Raw genomic sequence first — 14,683 nt, 5'->3', positions numbered from 1 at the left:
ATGATGATTTGTTTAATAAGAACGAACAAAGAAATAAATTATGAAACCGCCAAAATCAGACCATCATAACACAGTTGAGGTATGTCCGTATGATAAATTATAATTTTGAGTATTTTCTATTTATTTATTTATTGTTTTATTTTATTGTATTTATTTATTTACAATTAATACGCCTTTGTCTGTCTCCTAACAGAGATTTTTAATTTGCACTGATTGATGGAAATGGAGCATGCACATAAATGTTAATGGTCGTCTACAACATAAATAGGTGTAATATTCTGGTGACATATTCATGTTCATAATCAGTTTTCGTTAAATAATTATAGGCTATCTATTGAAATTATGGGCTTTTATTTTCAACCGCTCGTCACCGGAAATGAGCTCTCATTGTGACACTGACGGTCATTTAAAGATGGCGGAGTCCCTGGCCGCACGCTTGGCCGCCCAGGAGGAGCAGATTCGGCTCCTCAGCAGGGAAATCTCCACTCTTCGGGACGGGTTAACGCGGGGTTTGGACACCACCTGCGTTGCGGCCGCCTCCCCGGAGCTGGAGAGTCTGCGGACCGAGAACGAGAAGCTCAGGTACCGGCTTGTGCACCTCCGGCGGGGTCTGCAGGCGGAGCTGGAGCTGGAGGGGGCGCAGCCTGGGAAGAAGACACAGCCAGGAGCCAAGTGTGGCAAAGCTCCGGAGAAAAACCTCAGCAAAGAGAAGCAGACGAACAACCGAGTAGATAATAAGGTACTAATACAGACTGAGGGAGGATATGTTTACCAACGTAAATGGCTGCCAGTTGTGGTATTGCTGTGGTTATAGTGGTGCTGTCACATTATGAGTAGCGGGCCTCTGTTCTGTTCTGTGAAGCCAAATGACAAACTCTACTACCACATCTCCAGAAATAGCTGTCTCACTCAGTGTCACTCACTGTGTCCACACTTTGAGTACTGAGCATGCCCCCTGTCGTTAATAACAGGCTCATGTTTACTCTGTTTGTTTTTCAGGTGGCAACCTCTGATACAAAACCAGGTGACAGGAGTAAGAAGGACAAGAAGCAGGAGAAGCCACAGGGAGATGGAAGCGCAAAAGAGGTGATTGTTACAGAACTTTAAAATTATCTTAGCACACTGTTGACCCTTTCTACAAACAGAGACATAACTTATCATAATTTAATTCATTTATTTTTCAAGGTCCCAGCCTTTTACCTGCATTGACTATTTAAAATCTTATCATACTTGCAGACGTCCTGGCCTGGCTACGTTGCTGAGCGCCTCAGCCTCTATGAGGAGCTGAAGAAGGAGAGTGATGCCCTGCTGGCAAAGAAAGCTGCAAACAGCAAGCCCATCACTGTGGAGCTGCCAGATGGGCAAAAGGTGGCAGCGAAGGCTTGGGTGACCACGCCGTACCAGCTTGCTTCTGATATCAGGTTAGTGCTTCAACAACTGGTCACAATTTTCTAGTGTTCTGTCTATAACTGCATCACCAACAAATGTCAGTAATATTTTAAATAACACATCATAAATCATCCCAAATACACACGTCGCACACAGGGAGGCTTTACTCTCTAGTGCTCCTACTCCTGCCCTCTCAATGATGTTACATTGTTTTCAATCTTCCCTTTCATAGTGATGATAGAAATCACTCTGCTCCGTTTGGAAACAGAGATTCTGACGCGACTATCTCACATTATTGATCTTTCAGCCAAGGCCTGGCCGACAATGCTGTGATTTCTCGGGTGAATGGAGAACTATGGGACCTGGACAGACCTCTCGAGCAGGACTGCTCTCTTGAGATCTTGCGTTTTGACAATGAAGATGCTCAGGCTGTGAGTATATAGAGAGGATCCTCAGTAAGCTCAAACATGAGTTTTCATACTCAGTCTGAGGGTTGGTGTCAAAACAATTAACTTCTCTTGTTCTATAGGTATACTGGCACTCCAGTGCTCACATCCTCGGGGAGGCGATGGAGCGTTTCTATGGAGGCTGTTTATGTTACGGACCCCCGATAGAGAATGGCTTCTATTATGACATGTACCTGGATGGACAAAAGTAAGCAAGTATTTTCACTGTCAGTGTCTTCTCGGCTCTGGACAGATTTCTTTATCTTATTTTGTATTTCTCAGCTTTTTGAACGAGTTATTAATGGGTTTTTGAGTCATCATGTCAAACTTGTTTAGATTATTACAGAATTGTCATGATATCTGTCAGAGTGGAACATGTTTGCTTTTTTCCAGGGGTGTGTCCAGCACTGAGTTTGGGGACTTGGAGACTTTGTGTAAGGGTGTGGTGAAGGAAAAACAGGCCTTTGAGAGGCTGGAGATCAGCAAGGAGACGCTGCTAAAGATGTTTAAGGTGAGAGAGAGCTCTCATATCTGCTTTAAGACCTCTGCTTGTCTGGAACTGAATAGTTTTCAGTGATTTGAAAACAATACTGTACAATGTATGTACGGACTGATTGAGTCTTACTGCCTGTTGTGGTTGTGTATATTGTGTGAATTTGGCTGAATGAAAGCTTTAGTTCAAGTCAAACAACATTGTGGTTGTGATGAATGTTCCCTCTGACCAGTATAACTATAGAGACTACTATATCTAACTTACCTACTGTCTCTTTCAGTACAACAAATTCAAGTGCCGCATTCTGAATGAGAAAGTCACCACCCCCACTACTACCGTCTACAGGTTGGTTTTTATTTTATAAGTAAACAGAGATTTTTTGTGATGCTCTCTAAGACTAATTCTGTTGTCATCTATGAATCCTGGGTAGATGTGGGCCCTTGATTGACCTGTGCAGAGGTCCTCATGTCAGACATACAGGCAAGATCAAGGCCATGAAGATCTACAAGGTACGTGGAGAAATACCCATGGTGTGTCATTAAAAAAAAAAGATGTTGATATTTAGCCTTTTTTCTACCTCTGTCATCAGAACTCTTCCACCTACTGGGAGGGTCGCTCAGACATGGAGACGCTACAAAGGATCTATGGGATTTCCTTCCCAGACTCAAAGATGCTGAAGGAATGGGAACGTTTTCAGGAGGAGGCAAAGAACAGGGACCATCGCAAGATTGGCAAAGTGAGTCACGATAGGCGTTGATGTTCGAGCACACCCGGCTGTCTCAGCCAGAAACCAACCAGAAACTAAAACCCAGTAGAAAGTGAATTTTGACTCTTAATTGTATGATGGCATGACATGTCTTTGAGGTTTTTGCAGGAGTTTTTCCTCATGAGAGTCAAAGCTTTGCTTTCCAAGGCCCATGTTCATTACAGAGTTTCACCACATCTATAAAACCACAGTCTGGAGACAAGAGCTCCAAACGTATATGCAATAACATAGAGACAAAATATTTGTTTTTCCAAGAGGTATAAGTAAAGTCAAATGATCTCTTTGTGTAATGCACAAGCCCAACTTGTTTAAACTCCTTAACTCAGATGGATCAGATACATCACCACTCCAGCTATTCATCCATTTGTTGCACATTTGAACATGAAAAGGCGCGTTGTTTTTTTTTTCTATAAATCTAAATCGCCTGTTGCTGCTTTGCACCAGCTGAGGGCACTGTGTTTCTTTGTATTTGCACTCTCGAGACCGAGACCGCTGTGAGTCATCTGAGGGCCCCAGCTTGTTTCCCAGCTTGGGAGGCACAGGAGGCAGCACCTCAGTCAGCACTGATTACTACACAGCTCCATATTAAACACGCAAGTCGAGACATTGCAGTCGAAGCCGGTTGACATGAGGTGACAAATGGGGCATGTGGTTTTAAAGATGTTGCTCCATGATATAAACCTGATGGGGCCCTTTTCATCTTATGCAAAAACACAAATCCAAACCCTTTGAAGGCCTCCTACATATTACTCAGTAGCACTGAAGTAATGGTAGTAGTAGAAGAAATAAAAGTCGAGGCAAGGCACATTTTATTTACACAGCACATAATCATACGCAGAGACCATTCACTGTGCTTTACAGAAATGAAAGTCGTGGTCTATGAATGGAGGATGACTGAGTGTTCCCATCAAGCAAAATTACTAGTTGAATCAGGTTTATATCTGTAAAGCTCATTATCTAGAAACTCTGTTCCATAAAGCAGGTGTAGGTACAGACCTCTCATGAAAATGGGTTCCCTAGGCTGCTCCTGGTCTAGTTAGACCGTAGCTCAGACCAGTATGTAACACTTGCCTCCATATCAGGCTTAACCAGTATTACATTCAGTCTGTCAGACAGAAATGCTGTGTTCCTCCCTGAAGGTTTCTCTTTTGTTTTCTTGTCTGCTGCACAGACTCGTTTCATTCATGTCCAATCCAAGGTTGTCATAGATGGCTGAACCTGCTCACCCCATGGAATATTGTATTTTAGTTTCTTCTAAGGGGGGACATTTATAAAAATCTATTTCCAGAGGACGCAAGGGCACATCGAACCTGTCACTTCGCCTCCCCACACTTGGAGTTCGTTGAGTTTTTTCATGAAACACTTTCCAATAGCTGGCTCGCTCTGCGATGATTAGATGGCTCCCTGCTGTGCATCGAGGAGCTTATTACTGGTTCTTCTACCTGCAGACAATAAAAAAAAGTGAAGTCATTAAAATGTCATCTGTATGTGTTTCACAGGATCAGGAGCTGTTCTTCTTCCATGATCTCAGCCCTGGCAGTTGTTTCTTCATGCCGCGTGGAGCCTTCATCTACAACACGCTCACCGAGTTCATCAGGGTAGGAGTGGTGGCCTAATGCCTCTTAGTGTATATTTTATGTATAGTGTTAAGTCTTTACTGTAACTAAAATCCATATTAATAACAATTTGATGTCAAGACATTGATCACCAGTCACTCTTTAAATATCTGCCTTGCACCCCACAGGTTAATAGGCAGTCTGTCCATTGTTCAATAATAGCCAAATAGCCAAATAAATGATAATGCTCAATAATATGTTATTTATTACAATATGCCTTTGTTGGTTGGAATTTACAAATTTTGTCATTATGAATATATCAACTAATTTGTTGTCATTCAATAACACTAACACTTACTTTATTTTGAATCTGCATTGAGAATGTTTTTTCAAGCACACTGAACATCACTTTATTTAAAAAAGAAAAAGAAAAAAAAGAATAATCCTATAGTCTATGTAGCGAGGCATCTTTTTTTCATGACGAAGTAAAAAAAAAAAAACAGGATAAGTGTAAAACATGTGACCTTTAAAGAAAAACCCCAAACAGAACTTTTCAAAGCTTCTATATAAAAAGAACTACTTTCAATCAGGCTCAGGCCATGCTTGACATTTCCAGTATGCCTGTAGTGACTCATTGACAAGGATGCAGCTAACCATTAAGTGAAGGATGCAATCACCAAGAAGTGCACCACTGACCTCAGCAGCTTAGTTCAGCTCAATCAGATTGAATTCTTCGCCCAGTCCCAGCTGCTGCACATTGTCGTATTTATAGCTTGAAGTTTCCAGAGGGTTTTTGTGTGTCAAGTACCAAATGCATGACATGTAAAGTGCAAAATCCAAAAATGTCAACATTTTTAGATTTTCTAGTCCCTTGTGTGAAGTTAACTGCTACAATTGGTCTTTTGGCTAAAGGTGGTAAAACTAGGTTAAGCATAAGTTGTCGGTCACCCGCAGAGCGCAATTCTTGCCCAAAGTTGAACATTAGATTTCAAAGTTATTTTCAAGTCAGTGACTGTACCGGAACTTGTCTCTGTGACGAATTTTGACATCATGAAAACCTTCACAGGATACAGCAACACACCGGACAAGGCAAAGTAGGCCTTGCATAGATTGCACAGAAGTGGTGCAAGATCATTATCACATCACTACAGTCTGTTATCAATGTGTCGAGGGAACAAACGCATGCTATTTTTTTTCCCCTTCAACATGTCATTAACATTTAAGAGTGAGTACTCGGTGTGCAGGCTAACCTTCTCACATCAGTGGCTGTTGGATGCTGGTTCCTTAAGACTTATACAGTCACTGTTGAAGTAAATGCAAGCAGTTGTCATTCAGCACTAGACACACAGGGGTAATATCTATTCTTTACTGCTGAATCTGTTTCACATTTCATTCCACATTCCATTTACACACTCCTGTCTTCTACTTTTCACTGCAAAACAACTCAACTGGACATGTTTTGCTTAAGAGCAGCAAATGGATAAATAAAACCCATAGGTTCGGCTTTTCGTTGAAGTGGCTCTGGATTTTTGTGCCAGAAGCGATGATTCAGCTCAGCTCAAAGTACCTGTCGTGCTAAGTTTGTTTATGTGGCTTTGTTGTTTTTCTTAGGATGAGTACTGGAGAAGAGGCTTTCAGGAAGTAGCTTCCCCCAACATCTATAACAGCAAACTGTGGGAGACATCTGGACACTGGCAGCACTACAGTGAAAACATGTTTTCCTTCCCAGTGGAAGATGACATATTTGCTCTCAAGCCAATGAACTGCCCAGGGCACTGGTAAATGTATCTTCCCAGAGGAAATATTTAAAGTGTCCCTCAAATCATGTAAATTTAACATTATATACATTCATTTGGCTTCCTGTACTCTGGTTGTCTCTTCAGTCTGATGTTCAGCCACCGGCCGCGGTCGTGGAGGGAGCTTCCCCTGAGGCTGGCGGACTTCGGGGTCCTTCACAGAAACGAGCTGTCGGGAACACTGACTGGGCTGACCAGAGTCCGGCGCTTCCAGCAGGACGACGCTCATATTTTCTGCACAATGGACCAGGTGACTGTATTTTTCTGGGACTACACAAGGGAGTGTTTTTTTTTTTTTTACCACAATACCTGCTTATTTTGAGTCATTTCCTAAATTCTGAGTATTTTTCTTGTTTTTTAAACCACAGATCGAATCAGAGATGAAGGGCTGCCTGGATTTCCTCCGCTGTGTGTACGACGTGTTTGGCTTCTCCTTCCAGCTTCACCTTTCCACCCGTCCAGAAAAGTATCTGGGTGACATTTCTGTGTGGAACCAAGCTGAGAAGGTAAACGGGCATCGTTGTTATGATTCATGTTGTTTTCTTTTTTCTTTTTTTTTTACAATGGACTCAAGTTACTAGCTGAGTTGTGTCTGTCATATGACTATGAATGAGACTCTGCTGCACCTTATGTCCGCACCCTAACATAAATGACTTGGCGCTGCGGATGACAGAGACGGTTTCCTGCTGTGTACTCGCAGAGTAGTATCAGATCTGTGAGTCATGAGGAAGTTTCTTTTGAATTTTGTAGGTGGTGTGTCGTTACTTAAGAGGAGGCTCATTTTGTTTACTTGTGTCCACTTCTAAGATGAAATGTTTCAAATCTAAATTGAGCAAAGTGGAGACTGAACTGCGTCCTGTATTTATTTGTGTACCTCAGTATAACGTGGTCGGCTTCCAGAACTTATTTTTTCATTGTTTAGATTTATTTATATCTTAACCTATGCCTCCTGTCTGACAGCAACTAGAGAACAGCCTGAACGAGTTTGGGGAGCCATGGAAACTCAACCCTGGAGACGGTGCTTTTTATGGCCCCAAGGTCAGAACATTTCTAGATATTTCCTGCCAAACACAAAATCAATGTAATTCCCTGTGGTCTGGAAAGTGCTATAAATCTTTCTGTTCCGTTCCAGATTGACATTAAGATCAAAGATGCAATTGGACGTTACCACCAGTGTGCAACCATTCAGCTGGACTTCCAACTGCCTATCCGCTTCAACCTGACCTTTGTTGGGTGAGTCACCTAATCAAAACATTGACACACTGCTGGGTCTGTGTGCTTTACTGAACCAAATATTATATGATAATCCCCAACCTGAATAAAATGTCTCAGCTTGTGCACTTAAAAGGTGAAGAGTTGTATTGCAGATTTGACATCACTAAGCATGTGACGCATTAACGTGCTCAGTGCTCAGAGTCGGTAGAGTCGGTAAACAAACAAACAAACAAACAGGAATCCTTAGAAATCTTTCTGATGTAATGTCTTACAGGAAGGATGGAGATGATAAAGCTCGACCAGTCATCATCCATCGTGCCATCTTGGGCTCAGTGGAGAGGATGATTGCCATTCTCACAGAGAACTATGCTGGGAAATGGTGAGGTGTTTTCTGGCTGCTCAAGCATACGATATATTTAGATCATAAAAATCATTAAATGAATCATAATCCACAGTTCGGGGCATAGCCAGCTGCTTTGATATGTCTGATATGTTCAACAGATAAATCAGATGGTGTTTGTCAGCTTTTTGTGTGTTGTATGTTGGTAATGTTGTTATTGCACGAGTGTGAAGACTGTTGGCCCATCTGTCCTTCCACCAGGCCTCTGTGGATCTCTCCACGTCAGGTGATGCTGGTGCCTGTCAACCCGTCCTGTGAGGATTACGCCAAGAGGGTATGTCGGCTTCTCCCACACTGACCACATTTCAGTGTGAGAAAAATGCAGATGATGTTCAGAACTGATCCTTTTTTTAATGAAATGTACAATAATAGATGTTTTTTTTTCTACCCATCAGGTGTGTAAGCAGTTCACAGAAGCTGGTTTCATGGCAGATGCTGACCTGGACTCCAGCTGTCTGCTAAACAAGAAAATCCGAAATGCACAGTTGGCTCAATATAACTTCATTCTTGGTGAGAAAATGTACCCAGTGTGCCCAATGTAAGCTCTGAGCGACCACTGATTGGAGAGTGCCTCTGTGCTGCTCTTATTGCTCCCAGCAATCACTTCAAAAGTACATCTAACTGATTGCACCCACAAGATTGACATTTTATTTAAAACTGTATTGTTGTAATGTTAATATAAAATTTTTTATATTATTTTATTCCCTTGTAATGCTGGGCAAAACTGGAAATATTCAAGAGGGTTTTTACCAATGGCTTTGAACATCATCATATCATCTTTAAGTTTATTAAAGTTACATTATTGTTGATTTGGAAGTCCTACATTTTAAATGCCATCTGTTGGCCTCAACAGTTAAGGTTCGCAATAAAAACAATGGTTTAAATGGAAAGTGTAATATATGATATCAAAAAAACTAGATTTATTCCTTTAACTGGTGGGTTGTCAGTAGATTCACCATCAGTCTTGCCGAGCCAAAAGAAACGTTTTAATTGTAATTATAAAACAAATGGGCTAACCACCAACAGTTGTTGGATTCATCTGCTTGTAGTGGGGAATGTGTCAGGGAAGCTGTGTCTGTGTTGTGTGGTGTGTGACTTGGCCCATGTCAAGCTGTTGTGTATTCTCATGTCTTGGCAGTGGTCGGAGAGAAGGAGAAGATGACTAACAGCATCAATGTGCGCACGAGGGACAACAAAGTTCATGGAGAACTGACGGTGGCCGAGGTGTTGGCTCGCCTGACCCTGCTCAAACAATCTCGCTGTCGAAACGCAGAAGAAGAGTTCTGATGGAGACCAAGAACAAAGCACGCTTGAGCGTTTGAATAGCTCGCTCTAACATTAGAGCTGCTGCTACAGTAGAGGGAGAAATGATGGAACAAATGAAGGTGGTTCTGAGAAAGTGTAGTAGAGAAGGTGATGTGAGTTTGGCAACGATCTGTGAAGTTACGTCTTGATGGGGATTGGGAACCCTAGAAATAAAGTATGTCTTCTGAATGTGAATGTTGTGCTCTTTTATTCTCACAAAGTACTTAATGCTGGATTAAATGTCATGTGAAAGAGTGGGATCATTTTGTCAGTGAGATGCATGAATTTATAATTTGCAACAATGAAAATACAGCCTTTAACAGTGGTAATAATCCATTGAGCAATACAGGGCCTACAAGCAACAACAGATCAGGAACATACCACAGTGTCAGGTCAAAGTGAAATGTATTTCTAAGAAGCTTCCTCCTTCCACATGAATGCTCTGGTGCTTATGAAAGGACAGTGCTGCAGGACAGCATCCTCGGCTCACAAGCATCTCATTAAGTATGACACTTTACCCAAAATTATTTTCTTTTCTTTTTAAAATAAAATGTACACTACATTATACACCTCTTGAATGAAATTACAATGACTCTGTTGAATGGGCAAAGATGTCACTATGCCAGCTTCTTAGTCAGAAGACCTCGTCGAGGTTGAGGCTGAGAGCCGTCTGAGTAGCTACTTATTCCCTGGCATCTTCGTGACTAATCAAGGAGCCACCAGGGTTTTTTCTTATTTTGCCTTGGACTCACTTGACCGAACATCGCTGAGAATCACATTTTCCTACATGACGTGAATGCAACTCCGGCGTGACCGTAGCAACAATGGCCACGATCTGTCAGATATGGAGACCGGACCGGGGACGGTGCTTCAAAACCTACGGAATAATTACCTTACTGTTTATGGACATGGTTTTACAATGTGTTAACGGTATGTTTGTTGCATTTACACCAGCTTGGCTCCTGTATTTGGTCATCTTACCTCGCTGTGCCATGACGTTAGCTTCCTCCCACTGAGCTAAGTTAGCCCCGACTGGCTAGCTAGCGAGCTAACACTAACGTCAGTGCAGCAGCTAACAGTTAGCAATGAAAACACGGGATGCAATGTCTAGCCCTTATGTTTGTCAATTACAACAGGCTGTGCGGTCATTTAATAATACATAGTAGTTAATCCACAGTGTATAAAAATGAACGGTTTACTGCCACTTTCAGTTTTCCTGTCAGTTGCTGTAAGTAGGCTAAGTGCCACCAGCCAGTCAACGCCTCTGTTTAGTGAAGTCAATGTAACGTTAAAGCAGAAAACACTCCTGTATTTTACAAACAACAAGTCGCCTGCGAGCACGTTTACCAGTTTGTTAAACTATTTATTAGACCGACATCCTCACCCTAGTCCTGTCGGTCAGGTAAGGTAGGAGTGCAGCTAACGTTAGGTAGTAACCATTTCCTATTTACACAATTCACATAGTAACGTTATGTATTTAACGCATAATAATATGTTGGTCTCCGATCTGTTGACTTCTTTATTGTCTGGTTTCTTGTCAGGATACCTGAGCTCTGCAGGCCAGGAGCCCCCCTATGCCCAGCATGGACCTGCTATCACCAGCCCAGTTGTCCCTGCTGCATCCTCAGGTAAACATACAGACAGTATGCAGGGTCTATGTCACTACACCGACATAAACATCATAAGGACCTGCATTTAGTAGGCTATATTCAAAATGTCAAAGTGATTGATAAACAAGCCTAAGCTTTTTCCACCTCATCACAAATTTATTTATCTGACCAGAACAAAAAATGCTAATGGGTTTGTTATTTTTTACATAATGTTGCAGTTAAATTCTTAAAAGGTAACTTTCCTGTATTATAAGCAGAGGAAACATTAGGTGTTAAGCATATTTGTGCTCATATTTCAACCATAAGTATGAATTCACTTAAATAGATGTTTGTTTGTTTGTTTTTTACCTCTGTCGCAACAAAGAGAGTTTTATTGTAATGTCAGGCTGGCCAGCAAGGAACCCTAATGAAGCATTAAATGCTATACTCAAAGACTCTCTGATGACCTTTTAGGTTGGGACAGTGTTAGTCATTTGCCTCCCACAGCCTTCCCAAGTTTTGCAAGAGCTTCTGGGGGATACAGTCGCATGTTTGTTGACAAACCCATTAGTGATCCGTGATACAAAGTCCTACTATTAACTGTGCCCCTGTTTGTACTTTTGCAGCATCCCCTGCAGATGAGGAGAACTACACTTCCAAGTGCCCCAGTGGGGGTTCGTGTAGTCGCCTTCCAGCTGATTGCATTCACTGCAACTACCAATACAACTGCACCTATGGGAAACCAGCATCTTTCACTTGTAAAACCAGAACAGGAGTTCACTGTATAGTGAGTTGCACCTCAGTTTGTCATAGATCCATCATGCTTCATAGAGGTAGATCAATGTTGGCAGATTTACACATAGAAGTGAATGTTTAATTTATCTCAGGGACTTAAAAAAAATGGGAAGTGAGGCATATAAGGTCTTGTGTCAACTATGAAACTGGAAGTTGTCTCAGTGTTGCTCAACAGAGGTTCCCAAGACAACAAGTGTAGTGTTAACCTAATGTTTTTGTTTTTACAGGGAGAGTCAGGACAACAGCAAACCAACTTCTCTCTCTCCATCACCTGTCAGTTCTGCTGGCAGCTGGATCCATCCCAGTACCGCTGTTCAAACTCCACCAGCTGTATGACAGTGTCCTGCCCACGCAAGCGCTACAACGCCACCTGTGATGTCTTAGATCATGTACATTGTTTAGGTAAGATAAAGACTCTGTAGAACCTGTTAGGTTAGGACACGTTATGAAATGACCCAACCCTGATTTGTCTTTTTTGAAATCCTGTTGTGTTTTGGTTAAGTTTTATTTTGTTTGTGCATCAGGACTGTCTCACGATGCAAACCAAATGTTTTTTTCTTCCCTCTGTAGGAAAGAGACACTTTCTGAAACGTTTGTTTTGTGACTGGACCGGAGGGTACAAGTGGTCAACAGCATTAGCGCTGAGGTAAATCTGTCACAATTAGCGATCAGATGATGGAAATATTCTTGAAAAACCCATTTTGAGGCAGCAATGTGTGCTATAGTAGCAAATCTGACTTTTATTCTGTGTTTTTCTCCTTTTGTGTAGCATCACACTTGGCGGTTTTGGGGCAGACCGCTTTTATCTGGGCCAGTGGCGAGAGGGTCTTGGCAAGCTGTTCAGTTTTGGAGGCCTGGGTATTTGGACTTTGATCGATGTTCTTCTGATAGGAGTTGGTTATGTGGGACCTGCTGACGGTTCGCTCTACATCTGAAGCAACACTCCGGAGACATGGCTGGATGGTTTGTGCCCTCTTTCGCTTCACTCTCGCAGATCTGAGATGCTGTGTTCTTAGCACGTTTGCCTGCCAGAGCTCGCTGTGCAACACGTCCTCATCCCATCTGCTAACAGGCAGGAAGTGTTTTCCTCATCACACCAACGACTCTACCCACACAACCATCAGATCAATCCCAATCACTCTGCGTCCGTCTCCTGTTGAGACTCTGCAGATGGAGCTGTAGAGGGGATCGAGGAGCCAGTAATAATGTCTATTTGGAAGGTTTGACTTAACTGGTTTGTGTCTTGATGGTATATAGATAGATCTGGTGTCCTGTGGAGCTGCGCTTTCACAGAGATCCTGTCACCTGGAGCTGTGCGTTGCTCCTCCTTTATTGCAAGGTAAATGCATGAATGGAGGGTTCGAATGGTAACCATGGCTACAGAGCTATTCAGGGTGACACCAGATCCAGTAAAGCATCTAAAATGTAATATGAATGTCCTGAAAGAAAGCATGAATATGCAGAAGGGAATATTTTCAGGTGCTGTCGTAGACAAGAGACAGTTGCCCCTGTGGATGACTCAGACGGTTACTCTTGCATGTTCCACTATACTTTTCCTGCACCGAGTCAGCAGTACAAACAACAACTTAAAGAATCTCTCTCCCCGTGGACTAGGTAAATGATACCCTGGTCTTTCAGAAGTACTATAACTACTGTCATCATCTATTGCAACATGTAGTCTCTTTCGGAAGATGTGCAGATGATAATCTTTGAGACTGTTATATTTGTATATAATTCATACAAGTAAGTGCTGATACACTTACAATGTGTTGCACTAGCAAACTGCAGTTTGCAGTATGTGGTTTTCCCATGTTACAGATTTTGGAGATAGCCTGCGCATTCAATTTTCCCACAAACTCATGATTATTCAGAAAGAATTATTCTCTACTAACACTGTAAGATCTTTGCTTGTGTCTTAAGTGGCACAAATTGGTTCACCTCTCACTTCATGTAAATATATTTTCCTTATTCAGTGTCAGGGTTGTTTTAATTTTTTGGAACACTGTAAATGACATTTTTTAAGTCATGTTAATAAACTTGTGAAATATGTGTTTATTTGATTGTCTCGGTTTATGGGTGAGATACTAGAGATAGACCGGTGGGTGTTGAAGGCGAAAGAAAGGCTGAACAAGCAGTGAAAGAGGCAAAAATACTCCTGCTACTTTTAAGAGTTGCACAATCTTGAAGCAAACCCTGTTCATTTTTGCTCCTTTTTAATATTCTGTCAATACCTTTACTAGAGGTCAGAGGTGAACATCATGTCAGTACTGATGTTTTGTTTCAAAGAACGATGAGCTTGGAGCTTCTGCTTGAGTGCCGTTCTCCCTGCAGCCTCTGACAGGAATGCTGTGGTCATTTTCACAGATGTCTGTGCTTTTTCTCACATTAAACACAGTGAATGCAGCAAGAAGCCTGTTACTCTCGGGCGTGTGACAGAAGGAGGAGGTCAGGAGGGTAAGGTTGTGACTGGGAAACCCTCTCCTAAACTACGTAGGGCTGTTTTAGTGCATTTGAGCAAGGTATCAACCTGTTGTAAATAGCATTTAAAGATGTTTATCAGTTTGGCGATTGCAATTATTTCGGTAAATTAGTCGTGCCAAATTTTTACAACATTATCGATTCCACAATTCATCTTTAAGCTTGTGTTGCATAATGTGGAGGTGGAAGAAAAAACAAGAAATCAAAAGGAGAAAAAAAATCATTTCCTTTCTAAGTTCTTCACTTTTGTGTCGACTTTCCTGATTGGCTGCTTTTCTGATGCTGTTGTAAATTCACTCCACCCTACAGTAACTCTAGTTCCTCAAATTTGACACCGCCCTCTCACAGCCACTACAGCTCCCTCCCACACACTGATGCAAGTGTTTGTCATTCTGGGAGCTGCGGAGAGGACTTGAAATGCCTACCTATAGCATATTCTTCAGGAAGATGTAAAT

At 42.0% G+C, this 14,683-nt stretch overlaps 2 protein-coding genes across 2 annotated transcripts; both read left to right on the top strand.

Annotated features, from left to right (window-relative positions):
• Positions 1 to 404: 404 nt before the first annotated feature.
• On the top strand, positions 405 to 9,549 carry tars3 (threonyl-tRNA synthetase 3). Its single transcript, XM_085766400.1, has 19 exons — positions 405 to 739; positions 1,000 to 1,086; positions 1,237 to 1,421; positions 1,697 to 1,820; positions 1,919 to 2,043; positions 2,229 to 2,346; positions 2,609 to 2,673; positions 2,759 to 2,837; positions 2,918 to 3,064; positions 4,594 to 4,692; positions 6,262 to 6,428; positions 6,534 to 6,696; positions 6,815 to 6,952; positions 7,407 to 7,484; positions 7,579 to 7,679; positions 7,936 to 8,040; positions 8,263 to 8,335; positions 8,457 to 8,571; positions 9,200 to 9,549. Exons 1-19 carry the CDS (start codon positions 413 to 415, stop codon positions 9,346 to 9,348), a joined length of 2,445 nt encoding a protein of 814 aa, XP_085622526.1. The 5' UTR covers positions 405 to 412; the 3' UTR covers positions 9,349 to 9,549.
• A 624-nt stretch (positions 9,550 to 10,173) lies between these two features.
• On the top strand, positions 10,174 to 13,798 carry tm2d3 (TM2 domain containing 3). Its single transcript, XM_085766391.1, has 6 exons — positions 10,174 to 10,296; positions 10,908 to 10,994; positions 11,582 to 11,742; positions 11,978 to 12,152; positions 12,321 to 12,396; positions 12,520 to 13,798. Exons 1-6 carry the CDS (start codon positions 10,191 to 10,193, stop codon positions 12,683 to 12,685), a joined length of 771 nt encoding a protein of 256 aa, XP_085622517.1. The 5' UTR covers positions 10,174 to 10,190; the 3' UTR covers positions 12,686 to 13,798.
• Positions 13,799 to 14,683: the final 885 nt, after the last annotated feature.

The sequence above is a fragment of the Trachurus japonicus genome, chromosome 3 (assembly GCF_045865225.1).
Source record: "Trachurus japonicus isolate A0001 chromosome 3, Traja_1.0".
Lineage (NCBI taxonomy): Eukaryota > Metazoa > Chordata > Actinopteri > Carangiformes > Carangidae > Trachurus > Trachurus japonicus.
The sequence above is the reverse complement of the archived record's forward strand: the minus strand, read 5'-3'. Positions and strand labels throughout refer to the sequence as shown.

Excerpts from the sequence above, each read along its gene's own strand:
- tars3 (XM_085766400.1), top strand. The coding sequence starts at position 413 with ATGGCGGAGTCCCTGGCCGCACGCTTGGCCGCCCAGGAGGAGCAGATT. Across the intron at positions 2,674-2,758 it reads CCCACTACTACCGTCTACAG|ATGTGGGCCCTTGATTGACC; the intron begins GTTGGTTTTTAT and ends AATCCTGGGTAG. Across the intron at positions 3,065-4,593 it reads ACCATCGCAAGATTGGCAAA|GATCAGGAGCTGTTCTTCTT; the intron begins GTGAGTCACGAT and ends TGTGTTTCACAG.
- tm2d3 (XM_085766391.1), top strand. The coding sequence starts at position 10,191 with ATGGCCACGATCTGTCAGATATGGAGACCGGACCGGGGACGGTGCTTC. Across the intron at positions 11,743-11,977 it reads GAACAGGAGTTCACTGTATA|GGAGAGTCAGGACAACAGCA; the intron begins GTGAGTTGCACC and ends TTGTTTTTACAG. Across the intron at positions 12,153-12,320 it reads AGATCATGTACATTGTTTAG|GAAAGAGACACTTTCTGAAA; the intron begins GTAAGATAAAGA and ends TTCCCTCTGTAG.